This window comes from Molossus molossus, unplaced genomic scaffold (genome assembly GCF_014108415.1).
Source record: "Molossus molossus isolate mMolMol1 unplaced genomic scaffold, mMolMol1.p scaffold_m16_p_2, whole genome shotgun sequence".
NCBI classification, from domain to species: domain Eukaryota; kingdom Metazoa; phylum Chordata; class Mammalia; order Chiroptera; family Molossidae; genus Molossus; species Molossus molossus.
Window position 1 is genome coordinate 136,741,275 of NW_023425355.1, and position 20,296 is coordinate 136,761,570.

The 20,296-nt window shown below is 35.0% G+C and overlaps 1 protein-coding gene across 1 annotated transcript in view; it reads right to left on the bottom strand.

Annotated features, from left to right (window-relative positions):
* BEND2 (BEN domain containing 2) overlaps nt 1–18,903 on the bottom strand; it is a 34,356-nt gene extending 15,453 nt beyond the window's left edge. The window contains exons 1-5 of the mRNA XM_036270183.1: nt 18,825–18,903; nt 16,892–17,011; nt 12,440–12,559; nt 7,771–7,890; nt 2,292–2,402 (exon numbers count right to left, since the gene is read on the bottom strand). Coding sequence (XP_036126076.1) covers nt 2,292–2,402; nt 7,771–7,890; nt 12,440–12,559; nt 16,892–17,011; nt 18,825–18,903 — 550 coding nt within the window. The remainder of the gene's footprint in view (nt 1–2,291; nt 2,403–7,770; nt 7,891–12,439; nt 12,560–16,891; nt 17,012–18,824) is intronic.
* Nucleotides 18,904–20,296: the final 1,393 nt, after the last annotated feature.

Consider the following 20,296-nt stretch of genomic DNA (forward strand, 5'->3'; position numbering starts at 1 on the left):
GGTATACAGATTGGACAGGAAGAAATAAAATGGTCCCTATTTACACATGGCATAATACAAGAAAGATGGCTATGTAGAGAGTCTCAAAGAATTAAAAAAAAAAAAAAAGTCCTAAAATTGCGTTCAACAAGGTCATGGGATACAAGATCAACACTCAACATTTAAGTTCATTTCTATATACTAACAATGAACATGTGTAAACCAAAATTTTAAATGTACTGACATTTATATTTTAAATGTACTGACATTTATAACATATCTAAAGAAAATAAAATACTCATGTAAAATTGATTTTAAAAAATGTGAAGGATCTGTATTATGAAAATTACAAAATAATAAAATAAATAAAAGAAAACCTTAAGTATACACAGACATACAATGTGAATAGATGAGAAGATTCAATATTCTAAAGATGTCAATTTTTCTCAAGTTGATCTGTAGGTTTAGTAAAATTCTTTAAAAAATCCCACAAGATTTTTAGAAATATAATAAAAGTTATTCTAAAATTTGGATAGAAAGTCACAGAACATAGAATAGCTAAAAACAATTTTGCAAAAGAATAAAGTAGGAGAAATCATTTTACCTGATAGTAAGGTTCACTGCATAACAACAGTAATCACAATGCTGTGGTTTGGCAGGGGAATAGAAACATAGATCACTGGAACCCAATAGAGAGCCCTGAAATGGACCTACATAAATGTGCCTAATTAATTTTTGATTAAGATATAAAAGAATTTTAATGGAGGAAAGAAAGCAATTCAAATAATGGTGCTGTAGCAATTGGATATCCATAGGCATAAAAGAGAGAGAGAGAGAACCTTGACCTATCTCCTACCTTATATGAAATTAGCTCTACATGGGTCGGGTCACAAATTTATATGTTAAGGGTAAAATATAAAACCTTAGGGAAAGAAAGAAGAAAAAATTGGGACCGAGGACTAAGCAAACAGTTCATAGCCTTGACACTGAAAGCACTATCTAACAAAAGGAAAATCTGACAAATTAAACCTCATGAAAATTAAAAACTCTCTCTCTCCAAAAATAACCTGTAGAGGACAAAAAGACAAGTTGCAGACAAGAAGAAAATATTTGCAAACCACATATCCAACAAAAAACTAGTATCTACAAATATCTAAGCATCTCTAAGAACTCAGCAGTAAAAACACAAACACTACTATAAGAAGACAGAACAAGTATTTCAGAGAAAGAATATACAGATGGCAAATTAGCACATGGAAAGATGTTGTACATCATTATCCAAAGGCAAATGCATATTAAACCCACAACAAAATCTTACTATATACCTATCAGAATAGTTAAAATAAAAAAAAATAGTAAAAATATCAAATGATGAGAAAGCAGAGAAAGTGAATCATTTATACACTGCTGGTGGGAATAAAAAATAGTAGAGTCATTCGGAAAGTAGTTTGCCAGTTTCTTATAAAACTAAATGTATAAATTAGCATTTTCACCAGCAATTGAGCTTTTAGGCATTTATCATAGAGAAATTAAAATGTATGTTTGCACAAAAATTTGTACATGAGTGTTCATATTAACTTTACTCCTAATAGTCAACAACTGGAAAAACCATATCCTTCACTGGGAGAAGAGATAAATAAATCATGGTACACCCATACCATGGAATAGTACTCAGCACTAAAAAGAAAGGAGCTACTGACACATGGAGCAGTTTGGCTGAATCTCCAGGGAATTATGCTGAGTGAAATAAAAGCAACCTTAAAAGGTTAAATACCATATGAGTCCATTAATATAACATTCTTGTGATGACAAAATTATAAAGAGGGAGTACACAGTAGTACTTGGATGAGTTAGAGATGAAGCCAGGGAAGGAAGGACATGAAGAAGGTAGGTGTGGTTATAAAAAGGCAACAAAAGGGTTCCTGGAAGTGGTGGACCAGTTCTGTGTCATCACTGTAGTGGTGAAAACCTGAACTTAAACACGTCACTAAAGTGCAGAGAACTAAATACACACAAAAAAAATAAACACAAGTAAAGCTGGGGACATCTAAATAGATCTGTGGATTGTATCAATGTCAATATCTTAGTTGTAATATTTTACTATATTTTTTTGCAAAATATTACTATTGGGAGAAACTGAGTAAATGGTACATAAGATCTATCTGTATTATTTCTTGTACTTATGTGTGATTCTGAAATATCTCAGTGAAAAGTTTAATTTTGAAAAAGCTATCACTAAGAATTAATATTAAGAATATCGATGAATATAGATTAAAGAGTGCTACTTATAATATATATTATTTCAAACTCACCATAACCAGGAGTGAAGAAGAAAGACCTTGAATCAGTATCTTCTTGTTTACTGTCATTTGGCACTAAAGTTGGGTAAATCGTTGTTTCAGTTCTCGTTCCTGCACTGGAGTCTGTTTGAATGACATTTTGGTAAGTAAAACATTTTAAAGTGCTGAAAGATAAGAGATCTCAACAGTAATTTTTATAGCAGGCAGAACTATCCTTCAATAATGGAGGAGAAATAAAGACGTTCACAGACAAAGGGGAAAAAAATTGTCACTGGCTGACATACCCTTAATAACAGCTAAAGTAAAATCTTCAAAACAAAAATATATGATAAAAGAAGGAATCTTGGATCATGAGGAAGGAAGAAAAAACAATGGAAAGAGCAGAGAAATTCAATTACTCAAACCTGGCTGGTGGGAATATAAAACATTACAGTTACACTAGAAAACAGTTTGGCAATATTTTACAAAACACTAATTACCATTTTCAAAGGACCCAGTAACTGTGCTCTTGGGTGTTATCCCAAAGTAATGAAAAACATGTTCACACAGAAACATGTACATGAGTGTTCATTCATAGCAGGTTTACTCCTGATAGCCAAACTGGAAACAACCCAGATGTCCTTCAACCCATGAACAGATAAATATACCATGATATACCAATACCATGGAATAGTACTTAGCAATAAAAAAGAATAAATTACTGATACACAGCAATATAGATAAATTTCCAGGAAATTACGCTGAATGGAAAAAGGCAAACCCAAGAGGTTACATACTATATAACCTTTTATATAAACCCCTTGAAATGATAAAGAAAAAAACAGGTTAACAGTTGCCAAGGGCAAGGACAAGGCAGGACAGAAGTAAGAAGGAAAAGAAGAAAGGCAGGTGGGCATTATGAGAAATCCTTGTGGTGATGGAAATGTTCTGAATCTGCACTGCGCTGGATAACATAAAAACCTACACATGTTATGAAATGATATAAAACTGAATATAAGTGAGAAACATAAAAATAAAAAACACACTTAAAAATAAACATAAAACAAAGGACATCTCAATAAAATCTGTTGATTCTATCAATGTCTATGTCCTTGATCTGGCATTGTACTATGAGTAAAGTGTATACAAGCTCTCCCTGTATTATCTCTTACAATTGCATGTGTAGCTAAAATTTTCTCAAAATAAAATTTTTAATTTTCAATTTTTAAATTTAACTCATTTTAATTTTAAAAAGACACCACAAGTTTACATTAAGGGTGTTAATGAATCTACATTAAACCAGTGCTATTTGTAATATGTATAATTTCAAACACATTGCCATTAGAATGGATGAGGACACACGAAGTATCTTTACCACCATTGTTAGTGTTTTCCGAGGACAGCGAACTCTTCATCATCTGAGTGTTCTTTTTCTGGTTGGTTTGTGCTATGACCATTTCTATAAAGAAAACATTTTTCAGATGATGTAAGAAAAGACTCCAAACTGCATAAATTATAACCAAAGAAACTATCTTTCAGTAATGAAGCAAAAATAAAGATATTTACAGAAAAAAAAAAAAAAAGGAAACCAAAAGAATTCGTTACTAACTGATTCATGGTTGTGAGTGTCTAAAGAAAAATCTTCAAACAAAAAGAATACAATAGAAAAAATTTCTGGAGCATAAAGCAAGACAAAGAACAAAGAAAAAAACACAATTATGGATGCAGAGAAATTGGTCTACTCATACATTGCTAAATGAAATGGAAATGAGAATGAAAAATGGTAAAGCCACACTGGAAAGCAATTTGTCAGTTTATGGTAAAAAACTTAGGATGCAATCACCAAAGGACCAGAAATTGCACTCTTGGGCATTAATACCAGAGAAATGAAAACTGTGAAAGAATGAAATGAATGAAAAGAAGCAAGATGAAAAAATATGAAAAAGTATTAGTAGTAGCTTTACTCTTAACAGCCCAAAATGAGAAACCCAGAGGTATTGAAAAGGTTAACAGATAAATATACCACGCAACATTCATACCATGAAATACTCTTCAGCGATAGAAAAGAAGGAAGAAGGAACAAGTGATACACCCATTGACATGAGTGAATCTCCAGGGAATTACACTGAGGGAGAAAAGCCAATCTTAAACACCACAGGATTTGATTTATATAATAATACCAAAGGGAAAAAATGATAAATCTGGGGAATAGATTTGTTGTTACCAGCAGCTAGAGAAAGGACAGAGGACAGGAGCTGGGGGAATGTCAAACGGAGGTATGGGGGTGTGCTTATAAAAGAGCAATATGAGGAGTCGTGGTGCTGATGGAACTGTTTGGAAGCTTGCCTGTGGTAGAGGATATGTGAAAAAATTATATAGAACCAAACATACACATTAACAAAAATGAAACTGGGGACATCTCAGAAATATCAGGAGGGTGTCATGTCATTTATCTTAGTGGTGATAATTTTCCATCATTATGCAAGTTCGTACCATAGGGGAAAGTTAGGTAATGGGAATGCATAATATTTCTGTATCTTTTATTACAAATGCAAGAGCAGCTAAATATAGTTGAAAATAAACATTTTAATTAGAAAAAAACTGACACCATCTTTTCACTAAGGATGTTGATAAATCTTGATTAACTGTGCTACATCTCATAAGTAATTTTCAAACCAACTAAAACTGGGACGAATACAGCAACATACTGAGGAAATGTTTTGGCTACTGTTATTTTCCAAGGAAAGAGAATCAGTTGTCTCGGGCTCTTAGACAAGCTAGTTAGAGCTTCCATCAACATTTCTATACATAAAATATTTTCATATATGCAAAGTCAAAGAATCTCAACCATGAATTCCATATTAGGCAAAACTAACTTTCAAAGACCAAGCAGATGTGGGACAACATAGATGGACCTGAAGGGTGTTATGGTAAGTGAAATAAGCCAGACAAAGACAAATACTGTATCACATATGTAGAATCGAAAAAGAAAAAAATGTCAAATTCATAGAAACAGAGAGTAGAATGTTGGCTGTAAGGGGCTGGGAAGTGAAAAAATAAGGAGAGAATGGTAAAGGGGTACAAACTGTCAGTTGAAAAGTGAACTAAGCTGAGGATGTATAACTTGGTAACCATAGTTGATAATGAAAGACTTTATAATTAAAATTTGCTTAGAGTACAACTTCAGCATTCTCACAACAAGATATAAAAAGGTAAACAGTAGAAATGATGGATGTGATAAATAAATTCAATAGTGAGAAGCCTTTCACAATATAAGTGTTTATCAAATAATCACATTGTACATTGTAATTATATAACTTTATTAGTCAATTATACCTCAATAAAGCTGAAATAAAAAGAAATTAGAGATCAAACTGTTCAAAAAAACAGACTAAACATTAAATAAAGACAGTATCCCACCAAGGACATCTAAAAATATATCTCACTAGGCAGTTTACACTTGTGAATGGCTAGAGGAATATTTTTTAATGGAAAAGAATGGTGACAACACCAAAAAACAAACAACCCAATTAAAAATAGGCAAAAGACCTAAATAAACACTTCCCCAAAGAGGACTTACACATGGTCAAAAGACATATGAAAGGATGCTCAATGTCACTAATCATCAGAGAAATGCAAATTAAAACCACAATGAGATATCACTTCATTCCTGTCTAAATGGCTGACATCAAATATTCAACAAAAAGCAATTGTTGGTGAAGATGTGGCAGAAAAACATCCTCCAGCACTGTTGGTGGGAAAGCAGATTGGTGCAGCTGCTGTGGAAAACAGTATGAGTTACATAAAATAATTAAATATAGAACTGCTTTGTGAACCAGTGACGCCTCCTCTAAGAAATCATCTGAAGAAACTGGAGACATCAATTTAAAATAATGTATTTCCCCTATGTTCATTATACCATAACTTACAATAGCCAAAATCTGGGAACAACCCAAGTGTCTATAAGTAGACAAGTGGATAAAAAAGCAGTGGTACATTTACACAGTAGAATACTACTAAGCTGTAAAATGAAAAGAAAAATTTACCTTTAGAAACTGCATAGATGGACCTGGAAAAAATTTTCTAAAGTGAAATATGCCCGTCAGAGAAAGACCAGTGCCATGATTCCACTCATACGTGGAATTTCATGAAGAAACTGAAGTACCATTCAAAGTAGAGACAAACTCATATATAGACAGCAGGCAGAAAGCTCTGTGAGGAAGGGGTTGGGGGTGGGAGGATACAGACAACAACAACAAAGAAAAGAGAGAGAACTCATGGACAAGGACAACACTGTGGTGATTGTGGGGGTGGAGGAGTATTAGTAGAGGTGGTAGAGGGTATAGAGTAGATAAAAGGTGATAGAAAAATAAATTTAAATATTAATAAATTAAAATAAAATTAATAGGATCTGCAAACAAATGAAATGAACAATGAAAGAAGCAGGGACATAGATGTTGGGACACTGGCTAACTCATACTGATGCATTTCTGACAGGAAAGCAAAATGGGACAGCTCCTCTGGAATGTTGTTGGCAGTTTCTTGTAACACTAAACATGCTATTACCACATAACCAAGCATCTAATGTACTCGTGGGCAGTTACCTAGGAGAAATCAAAACTTACATTTACACAGAAATCTGTACATGAGCTGTCATCACAATTTTATTTGTAATACTGAACACTGGAATAAACTCAGTTGTTCATAAATAGTGAAACAGTACATAAATGTGGTACATCCATTCCATGGAATAGTCCTCAAGAATATAAAAGAAGGAACTACTGATGCATGCCTCAAGTCAGATGCATATCCAAGGACTTATGCTGAAGTAGGTGAAGTTATAAAAGTTAAATAATACATTCTTATGGGATAGAAATCTTCCGTATCTTGACTGTGATAATGGAAATCAAAACTACTCCTGTGACAAAATCCAATAGAAGTAAGGCAGTACACACATATCACTACAATTAAACTGGAGTTACCGCAATAAAATCTGTGGATTGCATCAATATCAATATCCTGCGGTGGTATTGTGCTATAGTTTTTATGTTTTTTTAAATCCTCACCTGAGGATATTTTTCTATTTATCTTCAGATAGAGTGGGAGGGAGGGAGAGAGAGAGAAACATCAATGTGAGAAGGATGGGTTGCCTCCTGCACAACGCCAATCAGGGCCGGGGATGAACCACAACCGAGGTACGTGCCCTTGACTGGACCGAACCTGGGACTCTTTGGTCTGCTGACCAATGCTCTAGCTGCTGAGCCAAACTGGCCAGGGATATTTGTGCTATAGTTTTAAAATACATTATCATTGTGGAAAACTGGGTAAATTGTACAATCTCTATTTTTTTTTTTTTTACAATTTCCATGCAGTTAAAAATTACTCAAAATAAAACTTTTAAAGGTTAATTATTTAATTTTAATTAGGAAAAGCTACCATTAGCTCAAAATAAGGGTATTAATGAATGTACATCAAACAGTGCTATTTGTAATATATACCATATCAAACTCACCAATGCCAGAAAGCATGAGGACACATGGGATATCTTGTCCAGCAGTGTTATTTCCCAAGACCTGTGGGTTTTTCATCATCTGAGTATTCTTCTCCTGGCTGGTCTGTGCATTGTTCACTTCTATAAAAAAAAAAAAAATCATTCAAATAACGTAAGAAGAGCATGGGAAGTGTATCTCAGTGGATAGTGTCTTCCCATGGACTGAGAGGTCTTGGTTCGATTACCATTTGGGGCACACACCTGGGTTGTAGGCTTGCTCCCCAGTGAGGGGTGTGCAAGAAGCAGCTGATCCATGTTTCTCTATCATATTCATGTTTCTATCTCTCTCTCCCTTTCTCTCTCTAAAATAAATCAATAAAAACATATTTTAAAAATATTAAATGAGACACACACGTATGTTTAAAACTAATAATAATTTAAGAAGAAACATGAGCCTGGCCGGTGTGGCTCAGTGGTTGAGCTTCGACCCATGCACTAAGAGGTCTTCAGTTCGATTCCTAGTCAGGGCACATGCCCAGGTTGTAGGCCTGATTCCCAGTGGTGGGGCATGCAGGAGGCAGCCAATCGATGTTCTCTCTCATCAATGTTTCTATCTCTCGCACCTTCTCCCTTCCTCTCTCTCTCTATCGTTAAAGAAAAAAATTACAAAAAGAAGAAACTCGAAGCTCATATACTACATCCAATGAAATTATCTTTCAGTAATGAAGCCAAAATACAGATGTTCACAGAGAAAGGAAACCAAAAGTATTTGTCACTAACTGATTCATGTTTTAAAATAGTTAAAGGAAAATCTTGAAACAAAAAGATATAATAGAAAAAATTCTGGAGCATGAAGAAGGTCAAAGAACATAGGTAACATTTTACTATGTATACAGAGAAACTGGTCCACTCACATACATTACTGCTGAGAATGGAAAATGGTAACATGGGAAAGCAGTTTTCAGCTTCTGATAAAAAAACAAAAAAACAACAACAAAAAAAAAACTAAAGACATCATCACCAAAGGACCAGAAATTGCACTCTTGGGCATTCACCCCAGAAAAATGAAAACTGTGTAAAAGCATGATGAATGAAATGAAGCAAGATTAAAAACTATAAACAAGTATTATTAGATGCTTTACCACTAACAGCCAAAACAGAAAACCAAGAATTTTTGAAAAAGTGAACAGATAAATATACCATGAAACACCCATACCATGAAATACTCCTCAGCAATAATTTAAAAAAATGAACAAATGATACACCGCATGATATTTGTGAGTTTGCAGGAAATTACACAAAGGGCAGGAAGCCAATCTCAAACACCACAGTAATCCATTTATATAACAACCTTGAAGGGAAAAATTATAAATCTGGGGAACAGAATTGTTACCAGCAGCCAGAGCCAGGGCAGAGATAGGAATGGGGGGGGGGAATGTCAACCAAAGGGAAGGAGGTATGCTTATAAAAGAGCAATATGATGGGTCTTGGTGCTAAGGGAGCTGTTTGGGGGCTTGCCTGTAGTAGAGAACACGTGATAAAATTGTATGGAACTAAGCACACGCATTAACGCAAGTGAAACTAGGGATATCTCAAAAATACCTGGAGGGTGTCATGTCATTTATCTCAATGATGATAAATTTCTACCATTTTGCAAGTTTGCATGAATGGGGAAATTTGGGGATTGAGAACACAGAATTTCTCTATATCATTTATTACAACTACAGTTGCAGCTAAATATAGTTGAAAATAAGAACCTTAATTATAAAAAGCTGCCACTATCTTTTCACTAAGAATGCTGATAAATCTAGATTAAGTGTGCAACCTCTCATAAGTATCATTTCAAACCCACTGAAACTTGGATGAATACAGCAACATACTGAGGTAATGTGTTGGCTACTGTGGTTTTCCAAGAAAAGTGGATCATCTCTTGTCTCAGGGCTCTTTGTGAACCTAGTTTGATCTTTGACCAAACATTTCCAAAAATATTTTCAGGGATGAAAAGACTACGAATCTCAACCATGAAACCCATACCTGGCAAAACTGTCCTTCACAGACTAAGCAGATCTGTGACAACATGGATGGACCTGGAGGACGTTATGCTAATAAAATAAGCCAGACAGAGAAAGACAAATACTGTATGGTATTACATATGTAGAAAGAAAAAGAAAATTAGTCAAATTCAAAGAAACACACAGTAGAGTGATAGCTATCAATGGCTCGGAAGTCAGAAAATAGGGCGAGGATAGTGAAAGGGTACAAACTCTTAGTTGAAACGTGAACTAAGTTCTGAGGATATATAACATGGTGACTATAGTTGATAATGCAAGATTGTAAATTTGAAATTTGCTTAGAGTATAACCTCAGTGTTCTCCCCATAAAATAATAAAAGGTAAAGAGGGGAAATAATGGATATAATAAATCAATTCAATGATGGGAATCCTTTCACAATATGAGTGTATATCAAATTATCACATTTTATACTGTAAATGTATTCCAATTTTATTTGTCAACTACACCTCAATAAAGCTAAAAATATAAATGAGCATTAAAACTCTTAAAAAAAAAAAAAAAAAACGGAGTAAAGATTAAATAAAGGCACTCCCCAGAAAGAAAAACTAAAAGTATATCTCACTGGGCAGCTTAGACTTGAGAATGCCTAAACGAATGTCTCTTATGAAAAAACACTAATGACTCAACACTGAAAAACAAACAACCCAGTTGAAAAATGGGCAAAACACCTGAATAGACCCTTCCCGGAAGAGGACATAGAGAGCCCATAGACACATGAAAGGATGCTTAATGTCAGTAATCAACACAGAAATGCATATAAAACCACAAGGAGATATCACTTCACTCCTGTCAGAATGGCCATATAAAAAATAAATAAAAACAAGCATTGCAGTGGTTGTGGAGAAAAAGAAATCCTCATACACTGTTTGCAGGAATGGAGATTGACACAGACACTATGGAAAACAGTATGGAGTTACATCAAAAAATTAGAAAAGGAACTGCATTATGACCCAGTGATTCCTCTTCTGGGATTTTATCAGAAGAGACTGGAGACACTAATTCTTTGTTTTTAATTGTTTTTCTTTATTGATTTTAGAGAGAGGGGAAGAAAGATGGAGATAGAAACATCGATGAGAGAGAACATTGATTGGCGGCCTCTTGCATGCCTCCCACTGGGGATTTGAGCCACAACCTGGGCATTTGCCCTGACTGGGAATCGAACCAGTGACTTCTTGGTGCATGGCTTGATGCTCAACCACTGAGCCATACAAGCTGGGCTTGAGACATTAACTGGAAAGAATTTATGTACCCCTATGCTTATTACAGTGTTATTTACAATAGCCAAGATCTGGAAACAGCCCAAGTGACCAACAATACCCAAGTGTATAAAATAGCTATGGTACATTTACACAATAATATACTACTGCACTGTAAAAGGAAATTTTTACCCTTTGCAACAGCATCAATGAACATGAAGAACATTATACTAAGTGAAATGAGCCAGTCAAGAAAGACCAATACCATTGTTTCACATATACATGCAATTTAATGAAAAAACTGAAGTACCAAGCAAAATTGACACAGAATAATAGATAGACAGCAGGTAGACAGTTCTGTGAGGAAGGGGTTAGGGGTGAAGAGATTGAACAAAAAAAGAGAGAACTCATGGACACAGACAACACTGTGGTGATTGTGGGGAGTGATAGAAGGCATAGCAGGATAAAAGGTGATGGAAAAAATAAAATTAAATAATGAAAAATTAAAATAAAATTAATAGGATCTGCAAACGAATGAAAAGAATGATGAAAGAACAAATCTTGCAGCATCAAAGAGGAAAGAAACAATGAAAGAAGCAGGAACATGGAAGTCTAGAAACTGGCTAACTCATACTCATACATCACTGGCAGGAAAGTAAGATTGAACAACCATTCTGTAATACTGTTGGCAGTTTCTTATAATACCAAACATGCTATTAACACACAACCAAGCATCTGTACTCTTGGGCATTTACCTAAGAGAAATCAAAACTTTCGTTTACACAAAAGTCTGTACATGAACTGTCATCACAAATTTTAACTGTAATACTGAACAAAGGAATAGATTCAGATGTCCATCAATAGTGAACCAGTACATAAACTATCGTATATCCATACCATGGAACAGTCCTCAACAATATAAAGGAAAGAACTAATTCATGCCACAAGTCAGATGCATATCCAGGAACTTATGCAGAAGAAGGTGTAGTTATAAAAAGGAAAATGACATCTCCTTATGGGAATGGACATCTTCTGTATCTTGACTGTTGTGGAGGAAATCAAATCTACCTATGTGTCCAAATCCAACAGAAATAAACCCATACATACGGATCACTACAATTAAACTGGAGAAATCTCAATAAAATCTGTGGATTGCATCAATTTCAATATCCTGCTTGTGGTATTGTGCTATAGTTTTACAATAGGTTTTCAGCGGGGGAAGCTCCGTAAACTGCAATCTGTCTGTATTGTTTCTTACAACTGCATGTGCAGTTAAAATTTACTCAAAATAAAACTTTTAATTTTGATTATTTAATTTTAATTTATTTGAATTACAAACAGCTACCACTAGCTCAAAATAAGGGTATTAATGAATGTACATCAAACAGTGCTTTTTGTAATATGTATCATTTCAAACTCACCAATGCCAGAATGGGTGAGGACACCTGGAATATCTCGTCCACCAGTGTTACTTCCCAAGACCTTTAGGTTTTTCATCATCTGAGTGTTCTTTCCCATGTTGGTGTGCGCTTTCTCCACTTCTATAAGGAAAATATTGCTCAATTGATGTAAGATGTGGCTCAAACCTCATATTCTATATCCAGTAAAACTATCCTTCAGTAATGAAGCCAAAATAAAGATGTTTGCAGAGAAGGGAAACCAAAAGTATTTGTCACTAAATGATTCATGCTTTAAAATTACCAAAGAAATATGTTGAAATAGAAAGGATAATAGAAAAAATTCTGGAGCATGAAGAAGGAAAAAGAATATAGAAAACAGTAAAAATATGTATACAGAGAACTGGTGCACTCATACATTGCTCTGGGAATGGAAAATGGTAAAGGCACAAGGGAAAGTGCTTTTCAGTTTCTGATCAAAAACTGAACACACCAGCAAAGGACCAGAAAATGCACTCTTGGGCATTCACCCCAGAAAAATAAAAACTGTGTGAAAGTGTGATGAATGAAATGAAGCAAGATTAAAAACTATGAACAAAGTATTATTAGAAGCTTTACCCCTCACAGCCCAAAACAGGAAACCCAGAAGTTTTGAAAAAAGTGAACAGATAAATATATCATGGTACATCCATACCTTGAAGTACATCGCAGCAATTAAAAAAAAACAAAAAAAAAAAAAACAAAAAACAAGTTATATTCACAATGATGTGCATGAGTCTGCAGGAAATTACACTAAGGGAAATAATCCTACGTCAAATACCACAGGATTCCATTTATATAACAATGCTGAAAGGACAAAACAGTAAATCTGGGGAACCTAATTGCTGTAACCAGCAGCCAGAGACAGGGCAGGAGATAGGAGTAGGGAAAAATGTCAACTGAAGGGAGGTGGCAGTGCTTATGAAAGAGCATAATGAGAGGTCATGGTGCTGATGGATCTTTTGGGGCTTGCCGGTGGTAGAGGATGTGATAAAATTGTATAGAACTAAATACACACATTAACACAAGTGAAGCTGGGGATATCTCAGCAATATCTAGAGGGTGTCCTGTCATTTATCTTAATGATGATAAATTTCTACCATTTTGCAAGTTCGTAGGATTGGGGAAATTTGGGTAATGGGAACACAGAATTTCTGTATCATTTATTACAACTGCAAGTGCAGCTAAATATTGTTTAAAATAAAATTCTTAATTAGAAAAAGCTGCCACTATCTTTTCACTAAGAATGTTGTTATATCTAGATTAAGTGTGCAACCTGTGATAAGTATCATTTTACACCCACCAAAACTTGTTGGAATACAGCATCATACTGAGGTAATGTGTTGGCTACTATTGTTTTCCAAGAAATGTGGACCATTTGTTGTCTCTGGGATTTTGCTAACCTAGTTTGACCTTCCACCAACATTTCCATAAATATTTTCAAGTATGGAAAGACAAGAAATCTCAACCATGAATTCCATACCTGGCAAAACTATCCTTCAAAGACCAAGCAGATTTGTGACAATATGGATGGACCTGGAAGGCATTATGCTAAGTAAAATAAGCCAGACAAAGAAACACGAATACTGTATGATATCACATATGTGGAATGTAAAAAAAAGTTAAATTCATAGAAACACAAAGTAGAATGATGGCTATCAGGGGCTGGGAAATGAGAAAATAGGAGGAGGATGGTAAAAGGGTAAAAACTGTCAGTTGAAAAGTGACTAAGCTCAGTTGACAAGGTGACTATAGCTGATAATGCAAGATTGTATAATTGAAGTTAGCTTAGAGTATTACTTTAGTGTGCTCACCACAAAACATAAAAAGGTAAATAGGGGAAATGAATGTGATAACTAAACTCATTGGTGAGACTCCTTTCACAATGTAAGTGTATATCAAATCATCACATTGTATACTATAAATTTATTATAATTTTGTCAACTATATCTCAATAAAGCTGAAAATAGAAATTAGCATTAAAACTGTTTTAAAAAACAGAATAAAGATTAAATGAAGACATTCTCCTATAAAGAAATGCTAAATATATATGTCATCAGGCAGTTTACACTTGAGAATGGCTAGAGGAATATCTCTCATCAGAAAAGAATGATGACCCAACACCAAAAAACAAACAACCCAATTAAAAAATGGGCAAAAGACCTGAAAAGACACTTCCCCAAAGAGAAGATACAGATAGCCAATAGACATATGAAAGGATTATCAGAGGAATATTAATCAAAACCAAAATTAGATATCACTTCACTCTTGTCAGTATGGCTATCATCAAATATTCAACAAAAAACAAGTGTTGGTGAGGATATGGGGAAAAAAGAATCATCATTCACTGTTGGTGGGAGGCAGATTGGTGCAGCCACTGTGGAAAACAGTATGGAGTAATATAAAAAAATTAAAAATGGAACTGCCTTATGACCCTCTCATTACTCTTCCAAAAATTTATCCAAAGGGACCCAAGACACTAATTCAAGAAACCTTATGTACCACTATGTTCACAACAACATTATTGACAATAGCCAAGATCAGGAAACAGCCCAAGTGTACATCAATAGATGACTGGATTGAAAAGCTGGGTTACGTTTACACAATAGAATACTATTCTGCTATAAAAAGGAGCAGAGATGGATGTGGAGAATATCATGTTAAGTGAAATAAGCCAGGCAGAAAATGACCAGTACCATGATTTCACTCATACATAAAATATGATTAAAAACTGAATCCGAGCGCCCTGGCCAGTTTGGCTCAGCGGTTAGAGTGTTGGCCTGCGGTCCGGAGAGACCCGGGTTCGGTTCCCGCTAAGGGCACGTACTTCGGTTGCAGTTTGTCCCCGGCCCTGGTTGGTCGTGCGGGTGGCAGCCACACGATGTGTCCCTTCACGTCGATGTTTCTCTCTCTCTCTCCCTTCCTCTCTCTCCCTCCCACTCTATCTGTACAAAAAATGGAAAAATATCCTCGGGTGAGGATAAAAAAACAAACAAACAAACAAAAAAAAACTGAATCCGAGCAAAATAGAGACATACTCACAGAAACACAGCAGGCCGACAGATCTGTGAGGAAGGGGTTGGGGGTGAAGGGATTGAGCCAAAAGAAAAAATAAGTAGAGAACTAATGGACACGGACAACATAGTAGTGATTGAAGGTAGTGGCAGAGGGCATAAAGTGCATAAAAAGTGATGAGAAAAATAGCCCTGGCCAGTTTGGCTCAGCGGTTAGAACGTTGGCCCATGGTCCAAACTGGTCAGGGTCCTTTGGAAGGCAACCAATCAATGTGTCTCTCTCACATCGATGTTTCTCTCTCTCTCTCTCTCTCTCTCTCTCTCTCTCTCTCTCCCCCCCCTCCCCTCCCTCCCTCCCTCCTACTCCATCTGAAAATCAGTGGAAAAATATCCTTGAGTGAGGATTTCAAAAAAAGTGATGGGAAAAATCAAATACTAAAAACTAAAATAGGATCAGAGAACAATGAAAGAATAAATCTTGCAGCATCAAAGAGGAAGATGGAACAATGAAAGAAGCAGGGACATGGAGGTCTAGAAAATGGCTAACTCATACTGATGCATCTCTGGCAGAAAAGCAAAATGGGACAGCCTCTCTGGAATACTGATGGCAGATTCTCATAACACTAAATATGCTATCACCACATAACCAAGCATCTGTATTCTTGGGTATTTACCTAAAATAACTGAAAACTTAATTTACACACACACCTATATATGAATTGTCATAGCACTTTTATTTATAATACTGAACACTGGAATAACTGAAGATCTTCATCAACAGTTAACAAGTACATACATTGTGGTCCATCCATATAATGGACTAGTCCTCAACAATATAAAAGAAAGAACTACTTAAGCATGCCACAAGTCAGATGCATTTCCACAGACTTACACTGAATAAAATGTAGTTATAAAAAGGCAAAAGGCACATCCTTATGAGGATGACAATCTTCTGTATCTTGACTGTGGCAGTAGAAAATAAACCTACTCATGTGATAAAATCCAACAGAAGTAAACCCATACACACATATTAAACTGGAGAAATCTCAATAAAATCTGTGGATTGCATCAATGTCAATATCATGCTTGGGATATTGTGCTATAGTTTTACAATATTTTATCACTGGGGAAACTGGGGAAGCTGTACAGATCTCTCTGTATTGTTTCTTACAATTGCATGTGCAGTTAACATCTACTCAAAATAAAACTTTTTTTTTGTCCATGCCCGTAGTGGGAACCAAACCCAGGATTCTCTGGTCTGCAGGCCGACACTCCAACCACTGAGCCAAACCAGCCAGGGCAAAACTTTTATTTTTTAAGAATTTTATTTTAATTAGGAAAAGCTACAACAAACTCAAACTACTTGTATTAATGAATGTACATCAAACAGTGTTATTTGTAATATGTATCATTTCAAACTCACCAACGCCAGAAAGGGTGAAGACACTTGGAATAGCTCGTCCACCCGTGTTTTTCCCCAAGACTTGTGGGTTTTTCATCATCTGAGTGTTCTTTTCCCGGTTGGTCTGAGATTTGTCCACTTCTATAAGGAAAACATTATTCAAATTATGTAAGAAGAGAAACCTCATATTCTATATCCAATGAAACTATCCTTCAGTAATGAAGCCAAAATAAAGATGTTTACACACAAAAGGAAACCAAAAGTATCTGTCACTACTGATTCACGTTTTAAAAGAGCTAAAGGAAGATCTTGAATCTGAAAGATATAATAGAAAAAAATATGGAGAATCAAGGACAAAGAACGTAGGAAAGAGTACAAATATGCATACAGAGAAACTGGTCTACTCACACATTGCTGCTGGAAATGGAAAATGGTAAATGCACAAGGGAAAGCACTTTTCAGTTTCTGATTGAAAACTAAACACATCATCAGCAAAGGACCAGAAACTGCACTCTTGGATATTCACCCACAAAAATGAAAACTGTGTGAAAGTGTGATGAATGAAAGGAAGCAAGATTAAAAACTATGAACAAGTATTATTAGAATCTTTACCCCTCACAGCCCAAAACGGGAAATGCAGAAGTTTAGATAAAGTGACCAGATAAATATACCATGGAACATCCATACGTGAAATACACATCAGCAATTAAAAAGATGAAACAAGTGATACAATAACATGCATGAGTCTGCAGGAAATTACACTAAGGGAAAGAAGCCTATGTCAAATACCACAGGATTCTATTTATATAATAATCCTGAAGAGACATGCTACAAATCTAGGGAACAGAATTGTTACCTGCAGCCATAGACAGAAGATGGGATAGGAGTGGGGAAGAATGTCAGCCATAGGGAGGTAGATGTGCTTATAAATAAGCAATATTGGGGGTCATGGTGCTGATGGAACTGTTTGGGGGATTGCCTGTGGTAGACTTGTGCTAAAATTGTATAGAATTGAATACATATATCAATACAAGTGAAACTGGACATATCTCAACAAAATCTGGATGGTGTAATGTCATTTATCTTAATGGTGAAACATTTCTACCGTTCTGCAAGTTCTTACAAATGGTGAAATTAGGCTAACTCAAACTCATACATTGCTGGCTGGAAAACAAAGTGGGACAGGCAGCCTCTCTGGGATGCTGTTGGCAGTTTCTTGTAACAGTAAACATGCTTTTACCGTATAACCAAGTATCTATACTCTTCGGCATTTACCTAAGAGAAATTGAGACTTATGTTTACACAAAAACCTATACATGAACTATCATCATAATTTTCCTTGTAAAACTGAACACGGGAAGTACCAATAGACAAATTGTGGTACTTCCATACCATGGAACAGTCCTTAACAATATAAAAGAAAGAACTACTTATGCATGCCACTAATGCTGAGGTGGATGTAGTTATAAAAGGGCAAATGACACAATCTAATGAAAATGAAAATCTTCTGTATCTTCACTGTGGTGGTGGAAATCAAACCTAGTCATATGACTAAATCCAATAGATCTAAATCCATGCACAGAAATCACAACAATTAAACACAGAAATCACAACAATTAAACTGAAGAAAACTCAATACAATCTGTGGATTGCATCAATGTCAATATCCTGTTTGTGGCATGGTGCTCCAGTTTTACAATATGTTATCACTGTTACTGTACCATAGTTTTACACTATATTACCACTGGGGTAAAGTGTACAGAAGAACATCTCTCTGTATTATTTCTTACAATTGCATGTGCAGTTAAAATTTACTCAAAATAAACCTTTTAATTTTTAATTATTTAATTTTAATTGAAACTAAATAAAAAAAGCTACCACTAACTTAAACTAAGGATATTAATGAATGTGCATCAAACAGTGCTTTTTGTTTTATATATCCTTTCAAACTCACCAAAGCCAGGCAGGGTGAGGACTCGTGGAATATGTCGTCCATCAGTGTTATTTCCCAAGATCTGTGCGTTTCTCATCATCTGAGTGTTATTTTCCACATTGGTATGTGCTTTGTTCACTTCTATAAAGTAAACATTATGCAAATAACATAAGAAGAATCTGAAACCACGTATTTTATAGCCAATGAAACTATCCTTTAGTAATAAAGCCAAAATAAAGATGTTTATAGACAAAAGAAAAACCGAAGTATTTGTGACTAACTGATTCATGTTTTAAAATAGCTAAAGGAACATCTTAAAACAGAAAGATCCAATAGAAAAATATTACAGAGCATCAAGAAGGACAAAGAACATAGAAAAGCATACAAATATGTATACAGAGAAACTGGTCCACTCATACATTGTTGGTATGAATGGAAAATTATAAAACCATACTTGAAAGTAGCGTGTCAGTTTCTAATATAAAAACAAGGATGACATCACCAAAGGACCAAAAATTGCATTGTTGTTCACTTATCACAGAAAAATGAAAACTGTGTGAAAGTGTAAAATAAATGAAATGAAGCAAGATTAAAAATTTTAAACGGTATTATTAGCAGCTTTACCACTAACAGCTAAAAACAGGAAACCCAGAGGCTTTGAAAAGGTGAAGAGATTAATATACAATGGAACATCCACACCATGAAATACTCTTCAACAATAAAAAAGAAGGAACAAATGATACACAGGGAATTACACTTAAGGAAAGAAGCCCATCTTAAACACCACAGGATCCCATTTATATAATACTGATAAAGAGAGAAATTATAAATCTTGGAAACAGATTTATTGTTACCGGCAGCTAGAGTCAGGCCAGAAAAAAGGAGTTGGTAGGAAATTTTATCCACAGGTAGGTAAGTTGTTGTTTTTTTTAATAAAAAAGCAATATCAGGGATGATGGTGCTGAAGGAACTGTTTGGGATCTTGCCTGTGGTAGAGGACATGTGATAAACTTGTACAGAACTAAATACACACATTAACACAAGTGAAAGTGGGGATATCGCAACAATACCTGGAGGGTGTCATGTCATTTATCTCAATGGTGATAAATTTCTACCATTTTGCAAGTTCATGTGAATGGGAAAATTTGGGTAATGAGAATACAGAATTTTTCTTACCATTTATTATAACTACAGTTGTAGCTAAATATAGTTGAAAATAAAAATCTGAATTAGAAAAAGCTTCCACTATATTTTCAATAAGAGTATTGATAAATTTAGATTAAGAGTGCAATCGCTCATAAGTATCATTTCAAACCCACCGAAACTTGGACGAGTACAGCAACATACTGAGGTAATGTGTTGGCTACTGCTGTTTTCCAAGAAAAGTGCATCATTTGTTGTTTTGGGGCTCTTTGCAAACTAGTTTGACCTTTCACCAAATTTTACAAAAATATTTTTAAGTATGGAAAGACATGAAATCTTAACCATGAACT